At 44.5% G+C, this 27,573-nt stretch overlaps 1 protein-coding gene across 1 annotated transcript; it reads right to left on the bottom strand.

Moving 5' to 3' along the window:
- On the bottom strand, window positions 1–27,449 carry RNF128 (ring finger protein 128; the record flags this gene model as incomplete). Its single annotated transcript, XM_082004292.1, has 7 exons — window positions 1–119; window positions 1,598–1,766; window positions 2,606–2,702; window positions 5,289–5,371; window positions 5,967–6,038; window positions 12,567–12,814; window positions 27,011–27,449. 7 exons carry the CDS (start codon window positions 27,447–27,449, stop codon window positions 1–3), a joined length of 1,227 nt encoding a protein of 408 aa, XP_081860418.1.
- Window positions 27,450–27,573: the final 124 nt, after the last annotated feature.

Below are 27,573 nucleotides of genomic sequence, written 5' to 3'. Positions count from 1 at the left end.
TTAGGACCTGACTTCATGAACTTGTGTTTCATCTGCCTCAAAACTTGGGTTGTCAACGTGTGGAAGGACATTCACAGCTGAGGGCTGGGATTCATTGTTTACAAGATGTATGTTGTCATCTGTCCAGAACAAAACCAAGGAAAGGCAAGTTAAGAAGTATTATAGGCAAACTTTACTACCTTAAAGCAAGCCACACTTGCTTTATTTCCACAAGCCCACTGCAGTGGTCTTTTCCCAGCACTTTTCCTGCAGAGTGGGAAATCTAAGGCCATGCTCCAACTACCACTCTTCTGCTGCCCCTCATTAGTTCATGAGCCCATTCCTGACACTACCTGTCATTTCTGCTGGGCTCTGGAGTTCACTTCTCCCTAGTGCAGAGCACGCCTAGGTTGTGTGCTCAAGTGGCGTAAGGCCGTGTGAGGCCATGAAATCCATCTGTAAGGAGACTGGCAATTCTCATATAACTTTAGAGCTGCTGAGGACAGGCATCAGGAGCAACTTCTAGAGACTGGGTTCCGGATAAACTGTGGGACACAGGCTGATTCAGAGAGGAAGGCCTTCTCCTTGCAGACTAACAGACTAACCTTGTTAGATTGATGTTAGTGTGTGTCCTTGCCACTCAAGATTGAGAATATACAAGGGCCTGAGCCACATAACTAATCCAGCATCACTTCAGTTGCTTATAGGGATGCAATTTCAACTTCTGATGTTTTGTTTATAGGAGGTACCCCCTGCTCTACTGGGGTGCCTAAACAGGACACTCCCGTACTTGCATCACTTGCTGGAGCAGCATGTCCCACAGGTGGCAGGCAGCAAATCCCACGCTTTCCTATTAGCTAGGCTTCCCACAGGAAGCCTAAGCAGACACAGCCAAAGCATCCCTTTCACCTCCGAAAGCTTCCCCACTTACTCCTCTTCCTGATGCCATTCCACAATCCAGGGGAGTTACTTTTGTTTACCTGGAACCTTTCCGTTTTTAAAAATCAACAGCAACACTGAATGTTTGTCAGCAAAGTTGAGCAGTAAAAAGACATTTTCAATTAGTTTGCGCGTGTTCAAAAAGATAAGGTATTTGCAAAAGTTGATAGTCTTTTCCAATTAAAGTTCTCTGAAAGTGTTCAAGGATGACTCAGCCTTGGCAAAATCTGAAATTCAGTTGAAGTATTTGTCATCCCTATTTTGTATCATCTAAGCTAGAGCAGGACTGACTCCCTAGAAGTTTTCAGTAAGTAATTAACTACTTAAAGCAGACAGATCTGGTTGTAAAGCAACATTCACTCATGCAAATGAAATCTCCAAAGAGACAAGGAGATGAGGGACATCTTTGGAAAAAATCTTTGGCCTCTAAGTAGTAAGCCTCTGATTTTCAACTACTCTTTTCACAGACTTCAGTATTTAGTTCACATTTAGATTGTGTTTTATTTGAAAACAAAGACCAAGTGTCAGAGCCAAGTCCTAAAACAAGAGGGAAGACTAAGATTACCCTGAAAAACGAGGTATTTGAGCACTGTGAGATGTTAAGTCAAACCCCCCTAATTCACAGCATAAGCAACAAAGTGCAATGCAATCTAGCAGACATATGAAACAGTAGACTCACTTTCTGATGGTGCATGTTCCTCCAGAACAGATTCGTCTGCTCCTTGTACAGAAGCATATCCAGATGATGCTGTTTCACTATGATTATCCTCTTCGTTAACTGTAGAGATGTTTGATGTCCCACTGGATACTGTGGCTTGCACAGAGTCAGCCCCTTCTTCTACATCCGCCTTCATGAAAAAAGACAAAAATGGTTAAATTCCAACTTTGTAGGAGGCTACATCTTTCCAGGAAACCAATGCCTGCAAGGACTGGAGTCTAGTGAAAAAATAAATTTAAAATTGAAAAAAGCTCTGCTGTTGACCTCCAGCATCATAGGTGAAGACCAGTTACTGCCTAAATGAACGGGAAGTTCAGATGCAGCTTCTGCATTCTTCAACCAGCTCTTCCCTTCTACTGCCCAGTACCAGGAAAAATAGATTCTTCCTTCCACTCAGTGCAGATCTCCCTCCCCCAGGCAAACTCTGGCATACATTTTAACTGGTCCAGGCAGTGTCAGGCATAGGCAACAGCATCTTACCCTGGCACTTGCCACAACGAGCAGTTGCAGAACACATCAGAAATTCCTTATGTATCCTAAGGAGGTCATGTGGCTCGAGGAAAGCCATACATGGTAACGCATTCACTTTTCAAGGACTCTGGGTACTTAGTAACTGAATAGAGGCTGGTTTCAGGGACACTATGAGTTGTCAAAGCCTGCCTGAAGCTTTGAGAAACATCCTTATCTGCAAGCGCAAGAGTTAAGAGTGATTCTTCAGTCATGCATTACAATCAATTTTGGTTGACATTCTGCCCAAGGCTTTGGATGATACTAACTCAGAGCAGGTCAGCTGCAGGCTTCACTGAAGGGGACACAGTAATTCATCCTGTAGCATCTCACCACTGACATGGCAATGCCTGTGCTTATCAGCTGCACTCTAGAGGTAGCATGAAATAGCTCAATATGCGGCTACTACACTAGCCTGATACCGATAATGGCATCTGCCACTAAGAAAAGCTACTGGCTTACCTCAACACCCAAAACTTTGAGTATGTCACATTTGCACATTGGGCATGTCCTGTGTTCCAGAAGCCAGGGGTCAATACAGTTCTTGTGGAAGAGGTGGCTGGTGGAAGAAAGTAACCAACAAGTGAGGTTTCACACCAGGAAAGCTGTTTATGTGGCAGCTATGAAGGCCCATTTAGAAACACCAAGAATTTATTCATTCTAGAATGGATTACCTTATTTTGCCTCAAGTTTCAGTTGAAAGTTATGGATCTCTCAACCTGTAGCTGGTTTATGCTTATTAGTATCCCTATACAACTTGCTAGAATTCAGCGTTATCATCTTTGCTACATCAGTCTTAAGCTTTTTTAAATCTGCGTACAATACGTTCCCAGCTGATAATTTAACTAATACAAATTTGGACATCTCAGCCTTAGGTTTAAGGTTAACTTCTGTCATGCAGATGCACATGACTAAATAGCACTTGTTTCTGTTAAAACTACATAGAAAAATCATCTCCCAGAGTTATGTCCTCAAGATAAAATATACTCCCACACTTTTACTTTGTCTATGCAGTCACACTGTATTCCAAGTGGATATTTGTCAGGCTGTGTACTCAAGAAAGTAAATATAGTTCAGTAATTACAGATGCAAATGTGTGCTTCTATGAAGACACTCAATTCCACAATGGGTTTGAATTAGGCCACAGATTTAGGAGGATGACTTGAAATTCTGTAATCTGCCTGTTCCCTGAGCCTGAATAGAAATAGTAAGGCAGACAGGCACTGCTCAATATCAATCAGAACTCTATTATGAGACAAGTGCAGAGATCACCATATCCAGTGCTCAGTATCCCACATCCCAGTATGATACCAGGGTTCTCCAATTCGGCTCACGTCACCAGCCCCTCCTTCCAGCCGCAGCAACATAATGTCCAGAATACAACCTGAAACTTCCTTGATGCGTGACTATTTTAAGTACTTAGACTTAATACTGGTCTTGTGTACCTCTGCTTCTATAAATGCCTTCAGTTTGACTATCTGGACAAGAATGCCTTCTGCAAATACACACACCCCAGATACTTAGATACCACTGATGTGACTCACAGGAGCATTTGATTGCTTGTTTCTTTCATGGATATAGTTAAATGCTTTCAACAACTAGGGTCTCATCATTGAGGTCAACCATCAACATCAAGTACTTCTTGCAGTAAATATAAGTTTGTAACTCATGCAAGAGAGAACTTAATATGGTTGATACTGGCAGGGACCACCACTGGTGAAGATGATCAAGTAAATGCAGTCTCCTGGCTAGTGCCTCTTAGAGCTATGTTTGGGCCAAAGAGGAATGAAACATCACAAACGTATGTAAAAGCAGTCTCAGAGCAAAGCACAATGCAGCAGATTTGTGCATAAAGATGGCATTCAAAAGAAGTTACTCCCCTCTTGAGCTCATAAATCATGGTTTTTTTGCAAGTTCATATCAAGATTAGCAGGCTTTATAGGGAAATGGTGAGAAGTCAGGTGTCCTATCAGCCAAAAGTAACTAAAGCCTGCCTAAATGCTTCTGTACTTACAGGACTTCAGTCCTTACTAAACAGGACTGCCCACTGCCATGAACCTAACAAGACAACTGAATAATCATTAACACACCTGCCTCAAAGCTTATTCAGTTTTGGCATTTTCTAAACTATTAAGCATTAGATTGAGGAAGTTTGTTGACAACACCTTAACAGGCCATCTTCTTGATACCAAAACAGCTTAGAAGTCCTACTGCTTGGGAGCAGAGAAAGCTTTTGCAAAACTGTAAGCCAGTGCAAAGGTAACCGCAGCTCAGATACGATAGTGTTTGACAAACAACACTGCTCAGCACACAACAGCAACTACAGATTTTTCCATTCTTCAGAACTTGATTTTTTCCTACGTCAAAATTTTTTCAAGTGCTTTTTTATAACCCTCCAAGCATTACAAAACCTCTTCCCATGCAAAATTCGTGCAGTTCACATTGCAGCCCTCTGATTTTAGAGGCTTTGCCAAAGCAGTCCCATTCAGCAGGCACAGGGGGAAGTCCCACAGAACAAGTTTCCTTAAGCCCGGAAAAGGCTTCATTGCTCATTTTAGGTGCAATCAAGTTAAAGTCTTAGTGCTACAATACTGGGCTTCCACAGAAGCACAGTAATGAGATACAACAGTAGATAATTCTAAACAAAATAAACTGGTGTAGCTCTATTTTGGTCTCTATTTCAGATGATGCATAGAAGAATAGAAATGTTTTCTTCTAAACTACAAAAGTTAGCATGGTTTAACAAGTTTAGCAGGAGCATGACCCTCTTAGCAACCAGTGAACTAAGTAACAAGGAATGGGCATAGTTTTGCCAGTTATCTGCAATTTAGAGGTAACATTCTTATACACCAGCAAAGGAAGAATTCTTTAAAAAGCCCTGGCATCCCCTGGAGAGGCACTGTGGTCTGCCAAGTTATACTTGTCAATCCACTCACAGGGGAAGTTATGAACACAGGCCATCAGGGCACACAAGTGTGTATTTACACAGTTCCTGTTGTTCAAAATACTGTTTGACAGCAATTCAAAAATTCTTGCTGTGCAACAGCTTGATTAAAGTTTGATCAGGTTTGTTAGCAGAAGGAACAACCAGTAAGAGGCATGCTTCCCGATTTTGGATTAAGGGGCAGTTTGGAAGACAACTTACTTGCAAGTCAGAATACGCACGACTTCGTTCGGCTTGTACAGCTCAATGCACACAACACAGCTATCTCCATCAGGACCAGTTTCCTAAAGCGGTGAAATGAATTTACAGTGTTAACAGACTTTGAAAGCTTCCTTTGAACTACAGTCAGACTTACTGCAGACAAAGAGGTCTAAAGTAATCTAAAATAGCTCCTATACATTATCTTATATAAACACATTGTGTGGATTACTCATAGTCCAACTGACACGTTAACAGAAGCATTGAAAGTTTAATCTCATGCTTTAGAAATCCAGCTGCAAACCATCATTGCATTATTTGAGGCACTACTGTAGCAGTTTAGAAACTGCTACCTCCAGTTTTAGTTACAAAAACAATAGCCAGGGAAGCTGATTAGATATACTAGTTCACATTTAAGCACCCGTGCCAGCAAATTAGGACCTCTCACCTCAGCAAGACCCCAAGCAAGGAGCTATAAAACCCTCCGATTTGTAAGAATGTGCAAATTGGAAAGTCTCGTAGCCCGGAGAAGGAGCCGGTCTGAAAGAGGAACCATCTCTGCAACAGACAGTTACGGGCCCAGAGAGACTTCTGCATCCTGCTCCAGTACTGAGGACCGCTCGCTGGGGTCTGAGCAGAGGGTGTGCCACAACGCTCGGGAGATTCTAGGATCAGTCATACCTTGTCCTCTGGCTTCAGGGTGCGCAGCTGTAACTGTTCAATGGCCTTCTTAGCCCTGGCCTTTAGTTGTCGCTGTAACAGAAAGCAGTCCTGGTTAAACACGGTCGTTTTTCTCTGTGGTTACTAATACTTACCGAGGTGCCTACTGCAAGCAGGCACCAGTTTTATAATCCAGATGTTATCAAAACAAGCCAAGTAAGCATGACCATGCTATTTAGAGACAACACGGGTTTCGTGACATACTGATGTGGTTATTGGCTCTGGATGACACACAAACAAGGCGTTTGCATATGCTTTGTTTTTACCTAACCTTTTCACAAAGCAGAGGAATTTCAAGGGTTTCTTCTTTGAGAAGATGCAAGACAATGCCTTGACCTAGCCAAAACAAACAGAAGCCTTCAAATTGACTTAGTACAGAAGACCGAACATTGAGTCCGACAATCAATAATTTTAACTACTCACTTTATGACAAGTTCCTGGCACAAACTCACATCCTGATGAAAGGCGAGGTGCTTTACCAATCAGCTCAGCTACCGCCAACGCACCCTGACCTAGTCCTCTGCCACGACTGCTTTACAGAGCACACAAACAGCTCGGGAGCCTCCTAGCACGGGCCGCTCCTGTCAAGTGGAAGAATGCAGTTCTACCTCAATATTGGTTCAAAGTAGCATGTACAAAGGGGAAAATACAAAGGGGAAAAAGAAAAAAAAGGCTCAGAGCCATTTCCCCCCCTCCCCGTGACACAAGGTGTGAAACAATCACATGACTAGCCTCAGGTGGATTACAGGGCAGCTTTAATGAAAGCAGAGGAGGAAGCATTCTGCTCCACGCAGTGATTTGCTTGCCGCTCTCTGGGAGCGGGGTAGAGGAGCAGGGAGCAGAAGCCCAGCTCGCCCGGCAACTGCTGCTGTCCCACTGTCACTGCAAAGCATTTAATTAGCACAGGAGCCAACATCCCTGTGTGAAGGTCACAGGTTGGTGCCGTCCCACCAACATGAAGAATACGACTGTCCTCTCCCTCCCTGGTGCACTCCCTCCCTCAGGACACGGAGGTGTACCAGGCAGCTCTGGCAGTGCCGACCCACTTATCTTGGTGGCAGAGTGGACTCAAGTTTTGCAGCTATCCAAAAATCCTCTTCCCAGTTCAGCTGCTCAGTGCAGGAATCCCACACCATTGGCTTTCCAGCATTCCTTCCGCGTATGCATTTTAGTTCAGCTACAAGAATCTCTCCTGCGATGAAGGTGCAGTGCGGCTGGCACAACTACAGAGAACAAGTGGGTGGAGGGCTGCTGCTGACACCTAACAGACTCAGCAAGGATTGGTAATTCAAGTGTGCATAAGATACCCTGTGCTGAAGTAGTTAAGGCAAACGAGCCTATTTATTCGGTCTGTTGGGACCCTATCAAACAGTTTTGGAGCAAAATGACCTATTTGTGTATCAGCATTGTTTTGGGGTCCTAAGACATATGTGCACAATTTTAGGAGTTTAATAGTTGAGAGCTATTGACAACTATCAAGGAAGAGATATATACAATCCAAAGTTGAAGGATGCCATCAAGTTTTCAGGTATATTTTGTTTCAGGAACAAGAACTAGTCAAGTTTTCTTTGAAGCTTGTAAAGTTCTTCTGCTGAAGACTATGTTTCTGTATGTCACTTAAGGTTAACTTTAGAATGATGTTCCCCTTGTCAATGTTTCAGACTGAACCCACAGAGAGGCAGCCACATACTCATCTCAATAAACACTGAGGCCCCCAAAAGTTGCATCAGCAAGTGTAGCAACATCAACAGAGCTGGAATGCAGCAATATTAGTACTTCTCATATGCAGTCAGAACTATCTGTCACCACTACTTGTTATTAATTGGAAACTAAACTTTCTAGGAATGTACTCCCTCATACAGTATCTAATCTACACATCTAATGTCACGCCAAGCATATTAGACAGGACCCAACTGGCTGTATCGTTAATAATTTACTGAAACAATATTTAAGTTTTGCCTAGGCACGAGTTTAATTGCTCTTCATGAAATGCACCAATGGCAAAGTCACCTTTAGCATTGATTTTGGTAAGTACAGCAGAACACTCCTCTGGGGGGATGCAGAGAGGTTGCAAGGGGAACCTTTTTATTGAATAGCCTACCAGAAGATCCAGGATACTCAAGCCTGGAATGTCAGAGCATTTTGTGAAGCCAGGTTGTCCAGGCAAACATTAAATGTTAGTGACCTTAAAAAGTCTAAAAGCTCCAACCCAGCAACTCTAGGGAAAAAAAAAGCTAAGTTGAAGCAGGAAAAAAAAAGAAAAGAATCAAGATATTACAAAACAGGTCAGGTCCTGGCTCCTATCCAGGCTCTGGCATGTTGAAGTAGAGGTACCTGAGTGGGAAAATTAGGTTTGCTGTTTTTTAGTCCTCAATCTTCCCTAGTACAACACCGCCAATTCTATCTCCAACCCTTTCTGCATAAGGGTGCCTTCCTGGCACCCTGCAAGTATGGTCACGGCAATGCAGATTGGCAAGCTCTAAGGTCAGGAACTCCTGCTTTTCTCCTGTAAGCTAAGGAAGTTCTTCCCCCCAGGTAGCTACTGCTATGAAAACAGTTTTGAACTGTGGAAAGTTGAGCAACTCACCTCCCTCCAAAGCCATTAATTAGGTCATTTCTCAGCTGCAACTTCTAATCTTTATGAAATCAATGGAAGTGAAGACTTGAGCTTGAATTAGAAACAAGGCCACAGATAACATCACTAGCCATTTTGCATTATTAAGAAAGGTTAATATACTGAGGAATTGAATTTGCCAGTATTCCACTGACTAGAAAGGTAGCAAGCCACCTACTTGCCTTGTTTTTCCACCTTCTTGCTCACACAACTCACAATGCAGTAAGAGATCAGAGGTGGGGACTTGAATTTCAAGCCCACATGAAAATATGTATTCAGATATGAACTAGCAGGTTGTAAACAGCTTAGCTAGCTGGCTCATGAGGAAAAAGCTACTCTATTTTAACTCAGTTAGGACAGATGTGCTCCTAAACCTATGTTTTCACTTAGACTGCTAAGACAACATGACTGGCTCTTCTCAATAGTCACTCAACCTTTTAAAGAAACACTTTGCACAATTTTACATTACTGACTTGTATGCAGTTCATGCTCAAGCTGAGTGAGAGACAGCTGCTGCCTTCAAGAACAGTCTGCAGAGGAGAACACATTTAAAACCTGGGTTATAGGTGATCCATCCAGAAAAAGTGCCTTCACCAGAGGACGCAAGTAGTGATATCAAGAAGTACAGAAACTGTATTGGCAAACAGCGAAGTTTAAAGGCACTCAGCCTGACTGTCTATAAAACAAGAGATGGCTTCAGAAAGCACTGAAGTCTGAAGATTTTTCTCAAGCCAAAAGAAAAGGAAAAATATATTACCAATATGGTAATTCCTAGAAGCGACACAGTTCAAGCAGAGGTTACTACTAGTCCCATGCATGAATGAAACCTACCTAGCCAGGCTCTTGTTTTCAAGAAGCCTTTGCAGAAAAGACAAAGTCTCTAGAAAATGTTCTCCCCTCTTTCTGTTCTACCCCTTAGTAAGCAAGTGGGACTCAAGCTTCATCACCCTTTTCAGTCCAGGGCGAGAACTCTCCTGGGGCTGTGGCTCAGTCCACAAGAACAAGCCAAATATTCAGGAATCTGAACATGCAAGAGACAAGCTACAGAGCGTCATTATCACATATCACCATTAGCTCAGAGCACTCTAAGAACAATTCAAAAGTGTTTGTTTTGGTTCAAGTGGTAGACTGACACTTTAAAAAACCTCACACAATAGCAATATAATCCCACAGGGAAGGTCAAAAAAGCAGACAGATACTTCAAATAGGCATAACACTGGGTAAAGGGATGCACTCAGAACATCAGTTCACTTCTGAAAGAGAGAAAATTTGTAATACTTAACTATCACCACACTTGACTGTTTCCTAAAGACACCTCCCAAAAGAATGTAGAACCCTTCGACATCTGTGCAATAAAGGATACAAACCCCACTCCTTTACTCCACCAAATAACAGACTGAAGTCCAGGCAATCCAAGTTTCCAAAGGGGTGAACAATGACAGGAAAGCTTCCCATGTAGCATGCGAGCTGACAAGTTGTTTGACTAGTATTCAGTATTTCATGAAGCCAAAGCAGTTAAAAGTCTCAAACTTTGGACATACATTGAAAATCCAATCAGCTGCCTAACAGGGAACTGTAGCACCACCTTTTAGTAGTTCACCTTCACTAACAAGAACTTTCTTGTTATTCTTTGCTTATCTAATCATTGTGAGGTCAGTTTTCAGATGCCATGGTATAAAAACAATTGAAAACAATTCTGGATTGCCTTGAGTTTCGCTTTTACAGAATAGTACATTCTTACCCCCTGATAGCAGAGATGCTTTCTTCTATTCATATACTTCATAAAGCACTTTTTAAGGCTCCTCAATTTCAGTTCAGCTGAAATCATGTGGAACTGGCATGTCATTTATCAATGTTATTTTTCAATCTACAGTAACCTCCTTGTGCACAGAGAGCCCAAGACAGAAATAGTTTGTGAAGGTGCTAGCCAAGCAAACAGGATTTTCCTAGTACCATCTACCACTAAGGCATTAATAACATTTATAGTTTGTTGAAAGCCTGATAGCTCAGAATAGAGCTGGACTTCCACAACTGCTCTGTTAAATACCTTCAAAGGAAGAAAAATTTTCATGTCATTTGATAAACAGTGTCTTTTGCAGAACAGCTTCCAGGGCACCCAGTTTGTCCTGCCCAGCTTTGTTTAGCATTAAACAGAGTTCTCATACTAGGGTAGATGGCAGGGAATGAAAGAGGGAATTCATCAGCAGGAGGCAGCGTGCATCTCTGTCCACAGATGTCAGCAAGAGGCCCCATGCCATCCCTCATGAAAGGTACTACAAGACAACTCCACACAACATCCAGGAGTGGCAATGCTACATCTCACGGGCAGATAACAGCTTCCAATACTGGTCTTTCGATTATTCCCTTTTTGTATCCTTATTCCCTTATTGTATCCTCACGCCACTTCCAGGTGTGGGATAACACCAGAACATGCAAATAGGCTAAAACAAAGCACTTGGAGGAGGCCTAGTCCAGAAGTTGAGGCAGACACAGCTTAGACAAGGCACAAATACAGTTTCAGCTCACAGTTAGGTCTCTCGTCTCAGTAAGGATATAGCCAGCTGACCATCATCCGCAAGTTTACACTTAGACAACAGGATTTCAGAACACAAACTTGACTGAGTTTGGTTCTGTGATTATTAGAGAGAGCCCAGCATTCGGCACTGGCCAATATGGAACCCAGCATCCAACTCTGGGAATATTGCTGTCATTCACGCTAGCTAGTCTCTCTGCCTGCCAAGAACAACGATGGTTCTGCATGTTAACATTTTAAAGAAGCCAGTCCTAAAATGTTACAGAAGCCTGAATTTCAACACCTGTATCCAATTTCTAGCTTCATCAGCTTATTTCAGAAGGAGCTTGCTCAAGGGGCCTGCAATCTCCAGGACAGCAGAGAAGCTGAGGGTAGGGCAAGTCTTCTGCAATGGCGGAAAAATCTGTCACTTCTTTAACTACCTAACCACTGATCCAGAGATAATTCATATACCCTGAGCCCAGCTAGAGCAAGATGCTCACGCTACTGCTGTCTGTAGGAGAGGACTCTAACAACTCTTCTTTCAGAGTTCAGGTAGCTCCTGCAAGAAGCGCTGCAAGTACCAATGGTGTCCTTTGCAACACAGCTGTAAGGGCAAGGCTGAAGTAAGTACTCATGTTGGAACCACTCGGATCCTGTTCCTGCTGCTGCCCATTGCCTTTGACAGATGTCATGTCAAGACTTTATTCTCACTTTTAAGGCTTTTGCTTAAGCCCTGAAGTAGCAGGTATAAGGCAGGTCTGATCAGACTGAAGACAAAGCTGTAAGCATTAGTCCTATCAGCTGATCAGATTATTGCAGAGAAAGACAGTTACTTGGAAACTTAACTCATTAGCAACTTCCTGCCTGGGGTTTAAAAAGAACACAATTTAACGGTGCTTTTTTTTGGCTCCTAATTGAGGCTGTCACTGCAATTCTCAAAAAGCTTTCAGTCAGAAAGAGCTTTCAAGAAGCAACACAAGTTTCCCAACCGGTGGTCTGCAGAAAGGCGGCCAAAGTCATGCACCGTTTTGCAGACGCATTTGCAGTCGTGTCTCACATTACAGCTAGCACACAGGCAGTGCTATGTGGGAAGTGTGAGGGTCAGCTAAAAGCAGTTTTGCTCTCTCACCGCCTCCAATACATCAGCGTTATGGCTGCACTGCAGTTCAGGGAGTAAAATTTGTGGGAGACAAAGTTAGCTAAACATGATCAGTTGCTTTCTCCAAACAGTTTACTTTTTACTGTTTCTTTGGAAAGTTTTAAGCTGTTTAAAGATGCATCACTTAGCATTTTAAAGATCACACTCCTTCCTGTGGAACAAATGAACAAAGTCAGTAATTTTGGTGCTCAACCAGTATTTTGCCCTCAAGAACCACAGCACAGAGGCTCAGGGGTACAAAAAAAAAAAAAGCAATGGCACACCCACACTCACCTGATTCCTGGACTGGGCCTGTGCGATCCTGAGTCTCCGAGCAGAATAAAAAATAAAGTATCCCATGGTCGCTGCTGTGACGATGAAAAATGACACCGAGATGAAGAAGATGGAGTATTGATTCATCCAAGGACCATGCTTTTTCCCCACTTCAATAACCATAGTCACTCTCATGCCACTCTCAATCCGGTGTAAGATCTCCATGCCTTTCAGGTTGCCAATCATAATTGCAACGATGCTTTCAGCACCTGCAAAGAAGGTGAATCCATGCTCAGTTCCCAGGTGTTGTATAAAAGAGTAATAGTTTTAGATGTTCCAGTTCAAGTGCTAAAGAACAGATTGGAAAGTTTCTAATTAGCATTTACAGACTCAACATGAGCTGATGGAATAAGTGTCATCTCCATGTGCTTGTTCAGCTGAAAGGTACGTCTGATTATCTATGAGCTGCATAAGTGAACCATATTTAGAATTTGTTCTCCTCCATAGCTCTCCTCACTCCCATATAGGACACGTATTGCCGTTATTTTAGACTCAACACTTTGGCGATTTACATTTTAACATGCCTTTGAACCACATGAAGTTAGAAGTAAGTCTTATACAGGGTGAGGTCACTGGGGATTGTGACATCTCCAGGAGCTCAGGGATGCCAGGTACACAGCTGGTGGTTTAGCAACCCTTCCTGTAATGGATCCGACCCCCCTCCCACCCCCCTTTCCACTGCTATTTCTTAACACCTCTTTTCTAAATTTGACAGTACTGTTGATTACTTCCCCAGGCCCTGAGCAAAGCCATAGATCAGCCTTTGCTTCTGTATTTTCAGAAGCAACTGAGAAATGTTTGAGTGAAATTTGGTTGTGAACTATAAATGTTGTTGTGGGTTCCTAATGCAAATTCAGAGGGAAGCAAATATGGAGATATGCTCAGCTTTTAAACGGTTGGTGGCAGATGGCAAACTTCATCCAGATTTTAACAGATTTCATTTACTCCGTTGAACATCATGACAAGCCCATCAGAGGAACCAAGGGCTTTATGGTAGGAAGAAATTTCAAGCAGCTCTGGTCACCAAGTACAGACCAGAGCAAAGCTGCCTTCATTTCAGTGGCAAGTGCTTGAGGACACTTGATACTATTTGCAAGAACTTCAGGGAGCCCCAATATAAGAGAGAGGCTCTTAAGAGCACGAAGGGAGAAAAGAAGACTAGTAAATTGTCATTGGCCTCTCTCGAAAGTGAGGATTCGAAGACTAGCCCGTCAGGAGTCTCACTGCATTAAACCATCAGCTGCACAATATTCATAACAGATATTGCATGGTGAAGGAATAAAGACTGTTAACAGAAGTGCTATTTTTAGCTAATCTCCCAGCCAAACAATTTTTAACGGGGAGAACAATTTTTTTTCCTCCATTAAGAGAAACCTTATCCAACTTTCAGCTATCAAAAAACCTAGAATTGGTGTTAAACCACAAAGGCTCTCATTTGAGAAAGCACTTATTAGTTTTCCAGCATGTTCACATAATGCCTTTGATCCAACATGGCTAAGCATGATGTCTAGTGACTCTCCTCAGTGTGACTAAACTCATCTTTTATTCAGAAAGCTCCTTGTAATGAGAAGTACATCACACAGAGAAGAAAAAAAAAACAATAAAAAAGTCAGACAGACTGGAACTAGTGTCCTTTATGATGTACTAAGGCTTATACGTCAGTTATAAAATGAGCTGGAGTCAGGCGTTAGGAGCAAGTAAAAAATTAAGCATGGGTCAAGTCAGAAGCTGAGACATACTTTCACAAGCATGGAAAAAGCGTGGAAGAACATGCTGTGACAACAAGAAAATAAAAAGGGTGCCAAAAAAAGCAAAAAAGCTTGTTCTGCCTTATTCCCCGTCATTTCTGCATGTATCAAGTCAAATATAGCTTGTGGTTCTGCGCAATACAAGATGTAGTGTAGGGATTTCTGTTAATGAAATGTCACCATCAGCCTGCAAAACCACTTCAGCTACGAAGCCATCAGTTGTGAACAAGTTTTACCCTTAAAGTAAAAAAAAAAACAAAACAACAAAAAGATCTTCCATTTAAGCTGCAGGCTAATCCGTTCCCCAGGATTTCATTAGATGACAGTTTTAAATCTTCCCTGACACTTTTTCCCCCAGAGATTTCTCTCACAATTTCAGCTTTGCTTTAAGCACATGCGAGCGGTCAGCTGGTAGCTTTGACACTGGAGCAACAAGGGCAAGGGTGAGAGAACAGTCGTTTCCATCAGCACCTACACTACTCCCCACCCTCGGAGCAAACCCCCACTGACACACATCAGCATCTACCTTCAGTATTTTGTAATGCAAACTCTTAGGACCAACTATTAATTTCTAAAGGCAATTACAGGTGAGAGAACCTGACATCACATGAAGTTAACTAAATGCCTTGTGCCAACAACAGTGGAAAGGAATCCAGAAACTGCACCTAACTTCTGGCCATCAGTAGCACAGGAGTTTAGTCACTTCAGAAGCTCCTTTTGGACAGGGACTAAACAAGGCTCTGGCACCACCACACAGGGCCTGTCATGGGGGCATCACCCTTACCTGGCAGAAAACAAGGCCTCCTTCGCCTGCCAAGAAGAGATTCGATGATGCCTTTTTAGTCTGAAGCCAAGACAGAAGCCCAGAATCCATGTTTAGGACTACTGCTGTGCTTCTAGAATAAAACCAGCTGAGATCACCCCCACCCAATGCTTCCTGAGCTGCTAGGTGGGTCCCATCATGACAGATACTGAAACATGTTACCACAGCCTGGAAACCACCAAGCTAGACAGAGGCTCCTGAAAGTGCTTGGACATCTTAATGGAAATAAGCTATTTGAGTGGACATCTGCAAAGGTGTCTCCAACATAGCAGCTGCCCTAAACTGTCAGCTTCCCCCCACCCAGACGCCAGCAAAGCAAGATGAAAGTCAATTAGTTGCGTGTGGCAAAAACCTCACAGAAACCCAAGTTCCTCGCCTAGGCTTCAGCTTTTGTGATTCAGGTAAAGCTTTCTCTAACAGTTTTTAAGGGACATTAGAATGTGAGATTAAGCTGCTGCCCATTTAGCTTATAATGGGCTCATGGCTAAACAGAAGCAAGACCTGTTCAGTTAAATATTTCCCAGCTTCTCTCCTTTCCCATCTCCTGTGAAATTGGAGAGGGAAAGTTATTCTAGTCTTTAGACAAATACAATCTGCCTCTGTAGATTCGGAGCTTTGCAGAAGGTACCTCCCAAATCATAGGGCAGCACACTGGTCAAAATCTGAAGGACGCTGTTTTGCAGATACATGTTGGCACAGATGAAGCACAAGAACTTAAATGGTTTGTTGGGGCTGGGGAAGAGCTGGGACACAAGCACATTTGGCACACAAGGAGAGTACATGACTGGGATCAAAATTTTACCTTCCCGTATCAGGTTTGTTTAGATGCAGAGTGGAGTTGCATCTATTTATATCAATGTAAATATCTATATTAAACTCTGCCCTGCAAAGGCTTCACTTTTTCTGCCATTACGCTTCTGCTCCCTGTAAACATGAAGTTACAGGTTTGGCAATTCAGTCAAGAAATGCAATGTGCGAGAGGTGCGCAGAACCGGGAGTATTATCTTTTCCACAGTAAACACCTACTTTCTCACATTTAAGGGGATTATTGTAATCCAGTGCTACTCCTGTGTGTGCTACAGATAAGTCTATCTTAAACCAAAGAAATTGTAGGTCCTGGAGAACAGCCACCCCACACTATTGAGCTGACTGCAATGTAACATAATCAATGCCTTAATAGCAGTCATTTTAAGCTAAAGAAAAATAATCACACTCTGTTCATGCATTAAAGCACATCGAGGCAAGGATTAGATCTTGGGGCCAACCAAATCCCCTGCTTCAAAACAAGGTATGGCAAAGCATTTCTTACCTGACTCAGATTAAGTATACACAATGTACAGGATAACTTGAGTTCTTTGAGCGGTTGCATATGACTAAGTCCCAGACGAGTAGGCCCCTATGTGCCATTGCTAAGTATGGTGGGACTCCATGGCATACCTCCAGGCAACACTTGCATTGCAGATCCATGCTAGAGCACAGCGTTGATGCCTCCACGGTATCCATCTCTCAGACATCATAAACCCTCTCCCCACAGAAGCAGCTCAGAAGAGCTGTCACAGTGTGTTCAGGGTAAACAAAGCTGGAAGCCAATTCCCACAGGAGGTGGGATTTTCAGACTTGCCTATTTTTTTTTCCTTCCTCCTCCATGCAAGTGAAGGAAGGAGAAGCCCTAGCAGCTTAGAGGAACTACATCCTTCCCAAGCATATTAGAAGTACAATTACAACTTCTAGAAACACTACAAGCAGGTTTCTCTGGGTGTTACAGTGAATTTATTTTTTTTAATGAAACAGGAACTGGTTTTCCATAGATATTTATTATTAATACCCAGGAATGAGCATCCTTTCTCACTTCTGTGTTTGTTGGGACCTTTTGAATTTGTCCACCCTTTCAGGTAATTATAGTACAGCTTCCAGTGATCTGGAGTTGACAAAGTGTCAAGGATTAAGGAATGCACCAGGTTTTGCAGCGATTAGAGGCTACGTGAACTGACAGCTTTCTTCCCAGCCCCCAAAAGTCACTACTGTTAAGAGTCTTTCTATAATACAGAAAGAGAAAATAAAACTTTAGAAGGGAGATACACTAGCACTCCAGGTGGAATAAATACAGCAGAGTAAGACTTAAAGGCCCAGAGTCTACAGCCACAGCACGCAGACTTACAGCAAAGTTCTGCCCACAAGAGACTGCAACAACACTGAGCTTGCTTGTGGTCTTGACTTGAAGGCTGTGCGACTGGGGAGCACGGGAAGTCCCATCAGCCCTCCAGGAGCACAGCTACTAGCTATATGTGTAAACTTAACAGGAAGATTTCCTCACCTGGGATGAAAGTTGAATGCTACCTTAACCATAATTATAATTTAGCTTTAGTATCCTGCATCTCCGGCCTTGCAGTCAAGCCACTCACTGCATGAGAACGTCAGAACAAGTACAGGGCAGTGCCTAAGCTTCACCCATTGCTGCTTGCACAGCAACCGTCCTTTCCAAGACAGCTTTGGTAAGCAAATCTTCCCTGGAGGAGAGCAGGTGTTGCTATAGCAGTGCATTTTCCAGGGTAAAATCCTACCTCCTGGACGCTCTGGTGCAGGCTGCTACAAGTCCAAACCACTCCGTGCACGGCAGCCAGCTCAGGAGGAGGAAACGGGCCTTTTTGTGCATGCTGCTCCTCCTCAAAGCGCCAACCAGTTTGAAGTCAAACTTTGCTGTAGCACTTTCAGATCTGCCTTTTCTTATAGACATTAGAAAAAAAGAAAACTTTACCCCTGTGTTAATTTTAATGTAGCTTTTGCATTGTGCATTTAAATAAAACTGAAGCACACGCTGGAAAGGGGAGCAAAGAGAGCACCTCCAGTAATTTAAGCCTCTGCTGTGTTAGCAAACCCCCGCTCAAGATAGGAAGGCCATATTTAAGTTCCCTAGCTAAGTAACTGCCAGAAAACAAGTTTAGTTGTGAGGAAACTTTTTTTTCAGTGTTTGAATTTAAGCAACCTTTATTGTAATACCACATTTCTTATTCACCACTTGAATTTCATAACCAAGTAAACCAAACTGGCTCAGACTGCTAACCACAACACCAGCTTTACAACTGTATGCTGTTTTCTGGCGCAGTCCATTTTAAGGTCTAATATACTAGTACCTCACAGAAAACATTATGTGCCTTCAAAACTTAAGCAAAATATTCAGTTATGAAAATTGCCATCTCTGCACACTTTCCCCTCCTCTACCACTGACTTCAATACCCCACCTACCACCACAGAGAACATTAGTTCAATCTAAGAGTAATATTTAGCATTTTCTCTGTGCAGTACTCTGAGGTGACACTGACAAATGCCGTGTATGTTTTTCCAACTCTTGTGAGGCCCTGGCAAAGCTTTTTGCAGTGAATAATTAACTCCCGGCTGTTTGACAGCTTTGCATGTCATGGAAGCCAACTCAAGAACTCTAGCTCCACGTCAGCTCCCTAGCCTTGCTGCAGATTCGTTTCTCAGGTCATTCAGGCATTGGAACTGTTTTGCATTGTTTAAACTTGCTTTAAACCAATCAAATTCAGTTAAGTCATGAAAGTCCCTTTCATTTCAGTTTAGAGGCCTCAGTGTAACCTGGGGAAAAAAATCTTATAGGTCTTTTTTTGGCAAAAGCCAAACCCCTCTAATGTCTCTATCACCATTTATCAAGAACAGGCTGTAAAACAGTGTGATGGAACCCTTTCCCCTTTGGCAATGGGCCTAGCTAAAACATAGTTTAGTAAAAACATTTGAGGAAGGCAGTAGTTTTGTAGGCATTTTTAAAAAAGAAGGTATAAACCATGGTAAGTAGGCAAGTTATTTCAGGATAAGGAAAAATTTAGCATGCTGCACACAAGCTCCAACATTTCATATTCCATAATCCGCTCCCCGCCCCCCCCCCCCCCCGAAAGTCTGAAGTTTGGCATCCTCTTTAAGCAGAGTGAAATTAAGCACCCATAGTTTTGCCAGGATTATTTCACTTTGTCCAGACCAACACATCCACCGTGGCTTCCTCTCCCCAGGAAGCAGCACAGCTCACAGCAGCACAAACCCCGCGGCTTGCCTAATGCTTCACCCAGGTACACCCACAAACAGCCCTTGCTCTTGGTGGCATCAGCAATCCATTTCAACAATATTTGAAACCTAATACCTAAGCAACACTAAATTTTCCTTAGGAGTCAACTAGGGTTTTAATATTTAAGAGAAACAGTTTCACAGAAGTCACCAGAAGGAGAAGGAAACAGTACAATAATTCTTACCTGAAAGTTAAACATTATCTTTCCCTGTGTAGAAAGGTTTTTTGACGGGCTAGCTGATTGAAAGTTGTTTAATATCACAGTGACAGAGTGAGTACAGATAAACTAAGAATTTTTTTTTTTTTTAAACGGATCACATTTTTTGTTTTACAAAGAAATTTAAACAGCAATTCAGCAGACAACCAATGGACTGTTTTCTGTGAATGCTTTAAGATGACTGAGAAATGAAGGATGCGATTATTAACAGATTAAAGGCTGCAGACATTCTGCTACAGTTGAGTAAGTTCTGCCAGGGAACTACCACAGGATGAAGGACTTCATTTTTAAAGAGCCGACATGATATTGCAGAGGAGTCTTCAGAGAATGCAGTCGCGCAAGAACTGTTCAATGTACCACAGCAATAACCCATCACAACCCCCTTCCGCAGCTATATAAAGCTCCAGCGGACCACCCTGTAAGCCACATGCTCAGAAAGAGCAGAATGCAAGAAATTACTTTTGATTGCTTCATATATGAAAAGAAGAGCAAAAAGACGACTTCAGGGTTTGAATTCTCAAGGAAAGGATAGGCTCTCCTTAACCACAGCAAAATCATTATCCGAAGATTCTTTAGGGAGGTGAAAACCCTGGCCTTGTTCAGATGGTGGATGGATCTTTGCTTTTATCTACATGATATGGTGCTTGCAGCACTGAAGATCAGCACTAGCTGTGCCTTCAGCCTTAGTCAAAGGAGCTAGTAGTATTCCCCCGGCATCCCTCTAACCCCCAACATCAGCAAAAAGGCACTAGGAGACTAAGCCATCTCCTGCTCTTCAACACGAAAGACACTATCAGTTCACTTTCCAACAATTTCCTACCAGATTAGCACACCTGGCTCTTCAGGCATTTAAGAAGAATATTTTATATACTGTCTTTCAGGTTTAAAAAAAAAGTAAGACATAACATTTTGATTTTTGCTTATCTCACTGTATTGAAATAGTAAGAAACAGGGGATTTCTGGTGGTGATCAAACAGGCTGGTACAAGTTTACTGTCATCTGTTAACAGTGGAAGGGAAAATATACTAACAGTGTACACAGACTGAGACCATACTATGGGCATGATGTAATTCATCTCAGATGAAAGGCCAGCGCTGCACACAAAAGCCATTGTGTCGCGGCACCACACCACGCTACGGACACAAGGGCTATACCTGGCCTCAGAGAAGTAGTACGAAACCAGACGCCTGCATGCTGGCTCTGCCCTCATCAATGGTACAATGTTGACAAAAAAAGTAATGATTGCTCTCATCCACATGCACAAGGCCAAGTCTAACCAGGAACGCAGATCTGACTGAGCAGCATCTATCCCAGCACTCATCCTCTATCGCAGACACTGTCAGAGGACACGTCATCCCACGCCTTTACTGCCCTGCGGTAAGCTCTCCCCTTCGCAAGAGGGGAGGGTGCCTGAACTCATAGTTCCAGGAGCAACTTAAGCCTGAATAAGCTGACATGTAGGTAGGCTTGTCCCTCCCCCTTCTCCTGCTCCGCATGCTTGCTGCCCCAAACATTACCTGGCGCCAAGATAAAAAAATTGCTCACTTCCAGGCTACTTTGCAGGTATTTAAAGCAACAGCCCCTTATGACCCCAGCTTTTTGACTGAACTGTCTTTTTGCTCACACTGTCACCCAAGCTTAATGAAATCTATTTTCAGCTTGCTTTACTTGGCAGCTGGCACTATGCCTGATCTCTTCCTCCTCAACATACAAGTCTTTCAAAGTACAGAGGTAAACATTCAACAGCGAGACGCTTGAAAAAGTTGCAAAAATTGGCAGGAGTACTCAGGAGTAGGAAGCAATAGCCAGAGCTTTAAAAAGAAAATTAAAAAAGCCGGGGGGGAGCATTACAGAAGAATTTAAAGATGAGAGCGAGCCTTAGAAGATCCTCAGCATGGCAAAGACAGAAGAAAGGGAAGAGGAGAAACTCCCCTGCTAACTGGTGGTTGTGTTGCACAAAAGAAACACCTATTTTGGAGCGTTCATGCCCACAGCAGTCTTTGCCTGGAAACACATACCACCATACGCTCCTCACCAACACTACCTTTATTAATGGGACTACACTGCTTGGGAACTACCACCCATGTTTGTCTAGAGAGACTCTTCAGTGAGGCTGGCCTCCAGATGGGTCACCCAACAGTTACTGTGGATAAGCAAGACTTCCACACTACGAAATGTGGCAAAACTTTTACCAAACAGGCTGAGTATCTAAAGAAGCACATCAAGACCAAATATAGTTTTACATGACATGAGTTTCCATGGGTCCCCAGGGAATAGTGAAGGTGGAAACCAACCTGCACTCTATTTAGTTTAAATAGTGTTAAAGGTTATTTGCCAAGTGATTCCAACAATTATCAGCCTTTTTTTCTTTTTTTTTTTTGCCTCCCTTCTGAGCCTTTGAGACTTACGTAAATGCTGCCAGGACCTAAATTTTAGAACATTTAGAACATGAAATCATCCTTTAAAACAGCAGCCAAGGCAGTACGCATATTAAAGGCACTGAGATGAATGAGATCTGTAGGACAGCTCTCTTCACATGCTGTTTGCTAGATTGAAAGTTGATACTTTACTCTTGCAAGTGCCACTGACCCAACAGCATCTAAAAGCCTCAGGAAAAACCACGATCAACATTCCCTAATGAAAATTCTTTGGTGAATTTACTCAACAGCTTTCAGCAGTTTTGATTTAGTAAACACATCGCTCACCCTCTTCAAATGAGATCAAGCTCACAGCTAATATCCCTTACACTCAAGGTACTGGTAGCAGCTTAGTGCTCGCTGGAAACAAGTAAGTTTGAGAAAGCTAATGATAAAATAATGCAAGTCAGCACAGTGTAAGCCAGAAGGCATCCATCTGCAGAAAGACGACAGGTCACATTTGATACAGCGGGGAACAGCGCTGTCTGCTCACTGGCACATTCAAGACTGGAGGCGAACAGCACCGTCATTGTTTTAGGGCCATATGTCCCACACAACGAAGCCTCTGCTAGCACAGCTGTCACTTAGGATTTTAATTCATCCTTTCACATTTCAGTAGCCCAGAAAACCCAAAGAGCAAGGGCACTTGACAGACCTGTTCCAGGCTATCTAAGGGTTGGTGCCTACCCTGCAGTTTTTCATGGCACAGAGGTACCTAAATTAGACGAAAAAGGGCAAGGGCAGGGATCAGCAGCACCGATCAGTCTATGCCGCTTCTCAGTGTCTCTCATGCTTGCTCACAGACCTCTGTGCTGTGGGCAACCACAACTCGCTATCGCACCCCCACCATATATGCTGCAGGTGGGAGGTCAGGGTCATCAGCCAGACCCCGTGTACCACAGCCAGTTGTCTGAACGTCACTATACATAGCTGTGACGTTAATTTGCTCTAACCCAGGCAACCAGGGGAACGGAACTGAGCGCATAAAGACAACGTTGCAGCACATACACATCAAATAGCTATTCTCAGATTCAAAGAGCTACGAACCCCAGGCACTACAGACTGCAAATACGATCCAGGCGCAGTGGATCCATTCAAGCTCCTTCTCAATAAGGAGCTGCTGGTAGGAAGGGCTAAATAATCTGCAGAGGCTTACCTGGCCGCGGCCAGGGAACAGGGGAGAGCGAGTGTCATTCATTAGACCTTGCATCCTCATTCCTCACCTCGCACGTGCTCAGCGCAAGTCTTCGCTCACTGCCAGGGAGAGGTGCACTATTTGTTTACAGAACATTCACGAAGCGTCAGCACAGCCTGCCTTGGGGTTACTATTCTGTCTCAGTCTTTAACAGGAACAGTTTTACAGGTCACATCAGCCTTTTAATATCACGGCAAAGTTTTAGGTAGTTTCTAAAGATCATGCGTCACACAAAGCTGGAGCAGAGCACAACTATACACTTTTGCCATACACTGTTTCCTCTAAGCGTATGGAGATTAGCCTCCACCTCAGTGAAATTCCTGCAGAACAAGCTAACTGGCACTGCTACATATTTAACCTTTCCTTTCCCTTTCTCCCATTGATGCAAGTTTACACTTGAACCAGACCTGGTTAGCCTGAGACACTCTGTTACTGTTTTAGCCAGAATTATTTAGCTGTGTTCCCCCAGAATAAGCCCTCTGCAGATCAGGTGACAGGCTTCAAGGCTGGAGTTACACAAGAGAGAAACCAAATTATCACAATAGCTTTCTGACCTGCAAAGAATCCTCCTTTACCAGCTGCAGGGAAATACCTAACACCAGAGAACACTTTCCATGGTTACCACCATACCCCGACACCAAAGCCACCTAACAGCCTGGTTCTATCTTAAGTCAAGGTCCACCTTTAAAACAAACCAATTCTTGTCATGCACTTTTTCCCACATGCTGCTGTTTTTCTCCAATCAAATATCTTTTTCAGAATGTCAATACAGATTAGAGAGGTGCAATTAAAAGCACACAGAACTGTACTTTGAAACCCTGCTCAGCCTGCCATAGACCGGTACCATCTTAAAATGAGCACAATTAAAACACAAGTTTGCTAATTGATATGGTTTTGTGCTTATAAAAGTACAAAGTAAATATTACTTTGGAGTCCATTAAATCCATGACATTCTATGTGTTAGAGAGGATTTGTTTTTTGGTGTGGGTTGGTTTTTTTGTTGTTTGGTTTGTTTTTTTGTTTTGTTTTTAAGTTGGCACACAGAGCACTGATATAAGCAATAAAGAATTCATCAGACTAAACATGATGATTATAAGAAAAGTCTCTGGAAGCAGGATAACCAGGACAAACACTGCTGTCAAGCACAGGCACATTTAAGTCTCTAAACAAGAAAGTTGCTTCAAAGGCCAAGCTTGACAGCCCCAGAAAAAGGCACACTGTACTTTTAGATAAGCTTCTGCTAATAACTTTGTCTTCTGTGGCTACCAAAGTTCTGCAAAGAAAAGCATGTTGTGCCATACATTTTATCAAAGCCCACCCACAGGGACCTTCCTTCTCTGTCAGGCAGATGACAGTTCCTATGCCCTGCTGCGGAGAGGAGATCCCTCGGCACCGCTGCAGCACGGGCAGGAGGAGATGCTCCCCCAGGCACACGAGGAGATGGGAAAGCCTGGGGGCTTAGCTCCCGCTCGCCCCAGCAAAGCCACCTCCCGCTACTTCCCACTGCCTCAGCTTGGAGGAAGTGCTCAGCCTCGTTTGGTTTCACTTGATGGCATATGATGACCCAGTTAAAGCAGAAATGAAGCCAATTGGGAAACCCAGACTGTGAAGTCACCGTTTGCACAGCTATAGCCGTTACAGCAACAGCAGGAGCTGTAGTTGCACAAAAACCGTTCTTTAATGAGCAGGGCTACCTTCACCACTGCCTCCAGAAGAGTTAGACCATCCAGTGCCACCACTGGAGGCCAGAAGAAGAGACGCATCCCAAAGCACAGCTCAGCAAAGGCCAATATGACCAGCTCTTACCTCTTAAGTTTGAGCTCAGCCTACACCTCATCAGCATTACACAAGGAATATTCTGCACTTGGCAAAGCGAATGAGGCTGCTTTCTTGTAGCTTGCTTCCTCTTGGCCGTGCTGTGTTGAAAGCCTGCAACATGTGTCAAGTTTGACTGGAGAGCGTTGGCTCCCGGCAGGGGCACAGGGCAGAGGTGGCCCAAGCGCAGCAGGCCACCAAAGCCCTGTGAGCTGAAGGAAGCATCGCTGTGGGAAGAGGTGAGAACAGGGACCCACAGACAACTGCGACAATAGAAAAAGATAACTCAAATACAGAGAGGAAGAAAAGGGAGGGTGGAACAGGAGAGAAAGTGAGGGCCTAAAACAAGGACAAGGAATAAAAGCAACAGCAGCAACAAGCTTAGCCTCGTAATTGTGCTAAGACATGGCAAGGAGGAGTCATGCAGATGAAACAAGCAGTTTAACAGAATCTATCTTCTCCAAGAAGTCCCTGTCCTGTTTGTCTACAGTTCAGCTGGGAAGTTTCAACATGCCCTCAAGCCCGTAACCCATCACATAGGATAATCAGGACAGCTAGAGCCACTCTGACATAAATCCCTCATCAGAAAGCTTAAGGACAGCATGGGAAAGGAGGAGGCTCCTCTTGGAGCAGACCCTGCAGAGAGCAGATGGCTTATTTCAAGAGGCAGCTCCTAACAAGATTAAGATGCTATAGGTCTCCCAGCAGCCAGGATGGAGGAGAGGGCAGGAGCACATATACCTTCCCCTCAAGAACAGGTTCGGCAGTGCCAAAGGAGCTCCTCCAAGAGCTGCAGCATTAGGCAGGCACACAGTGAGCAGGGCTCAGGGCAGGGATGCCGCTGTCAGTTCAGCAGGAGGAACTCGCCCAGGGATCGCCAGATCTTGATAGCATTTGCCAGCAGATGATTTAATTACATAAGAAAGCTCTGCCTCAGAAAGGCCAGAGCCCATCCAGACGGTATGTTTCAGATTCTTAAAGCAGCATACAGAAAGCCATACAGCTCATTAAGATTGCACACAACAACCCTCCAGAGGCAGCTATTGTTTCCTTGTCTGACCACAACACTTACCTCCACCGCTAACAGACAGAAATCCTCTCCACCCCTTCTAAGAGGGGTGCTGCAAGGATATAATTATTTTTTGAACCAGTCAAAGCTTTAAGACTCATTATTCGTTTTCCCTGTTGTACTTCTCCCCAGAAGATGTGGTTTCCCAAAGCAGTGCCACTTGGCAGAATACCAACACACCGGTGAGGTGTGCATGCATCAATCCGACAGCCAAGGGCTAGACAGAGCCACCAAAGCCAACTTGGGACCCCTGCCCACCATAGGCAGGGCACCGGCTCGTGCACTTATCAGAGGGCAGTTACACAGCTTTCAGACCAGGGCTGTTTCTCAGGAAACACTAGCCTGAATTACAGCCAAATCTCATTCTTCATTTGAAAGATGGGCACTTCAGGGGGAAAAAAAAAAACCAAACCACCACAGAAAAACACAAACCAAACCAACACTGCTGGCAAGTAGGAGGCTTTCTACAGCAAGAGAAGAAAGGCTCTGCAAAATGGAAACGGCCTTTAAAGGGCTTCAGCCAGTTGCATTGGAAGTGGCATTTTGCTGGTGAAGTTACCCATGGAAGACTCTCATACTCTATTTCTGAGCTGGTCAGTGTGCAGGACATGGGGAAAAACTGTGCCTGAGTGTGGAAACCCAGCATATTTCAGGGCCCAAATCTACTTCACAGGCTTTAAAAACCACCCCAACATCCATCAACTCTCGGCAGCCACCTGGTCATGCTAGAAACCCCAACAAAGCAGAGACACGATTCCCACCGTCACCCCACACACAGCTGTGGCCAGTGCTCGGCCCACCCAGGCCAGAAGGCTCAGGCAAACTCAGCTATCAGACGTCGTTAGTCATTCATCAGAGAAAATTCAACATCAGCAGCGCCTTGAACAGGAGCCGCCAGACCGGGCAGAAACTCTCCTTCTGCAGCAGCGTCAGGAAGGCATTCCGGTCCCTGGCTGCGCGTCGAAGCTCGGGGTTAACCCCGGCTGTGCACCCCGCAGAGGGGAGGGGCAGCTCCCGGCGTGGGGGCCCTTCTCTCTCCAACTTACCGTGGTGGGACATGGCCAGCACCTCGTTGCCGGTGCCGCGGTAGTTGTAGATGACGGCGGCGGCGGCGCCGCGCTCCGCGGCCAGACGGATCTTTTCGGCGAAGGAGCAGCCGCCGCCGCGCTGGATGAGGGCGAGCCAGCCCGGGGAGCCGCCGCCCGGCGGGGGGGCCCCGCTGAAGTTGGTGCGGTCGCTGCAGGCGTTGAAGGAGTCGCGGCCGTCGGGCAGCACCAGCAGCCCCGCGGCCGCCTGCAGCGGCGAGTCCTGCCCGAACAGGCCGCTCTCGCTCGCCTCCCAGCCGCTCCGGTTCTGGTCCGCGCCGTCCTCCCACGACACATTCAGCCAGGCGGTCCACACCACCGCCGCTGCCCCGCGGGGACCCGGCGGCGGGACGGCGCAAAGCAGCGCGACCAGCACCAACAACGCGGTCCCCGACAGCATCCCGACACGGCCTGGCCCGGCCTCGCCGCCGCCGCCTAAAATCGCCGCGGCCCCGCCGCCGCCACCGCCCACGGGGGAGGAGCGGGGCCGCCTCCGCCGCGGCACGCCCCCCTCCCCCCCGCGT

Source organism: Phaethon aethereus (assembly GCF_964289735.1).
Source record: "Phaethon aethereus genome assembly, chromosome: 10".
NCBI lineage: Eukaryota > Metazoa > Chordata > Aves > Phaethontiformes > Phaethontidae > Phaethon > Phaethon aethereus.
The sequence above is the reverse complement of the archived record's forward strand: the minus strand, read 5'-3'. Positions and strand labels throughout refer to the sequence as shown.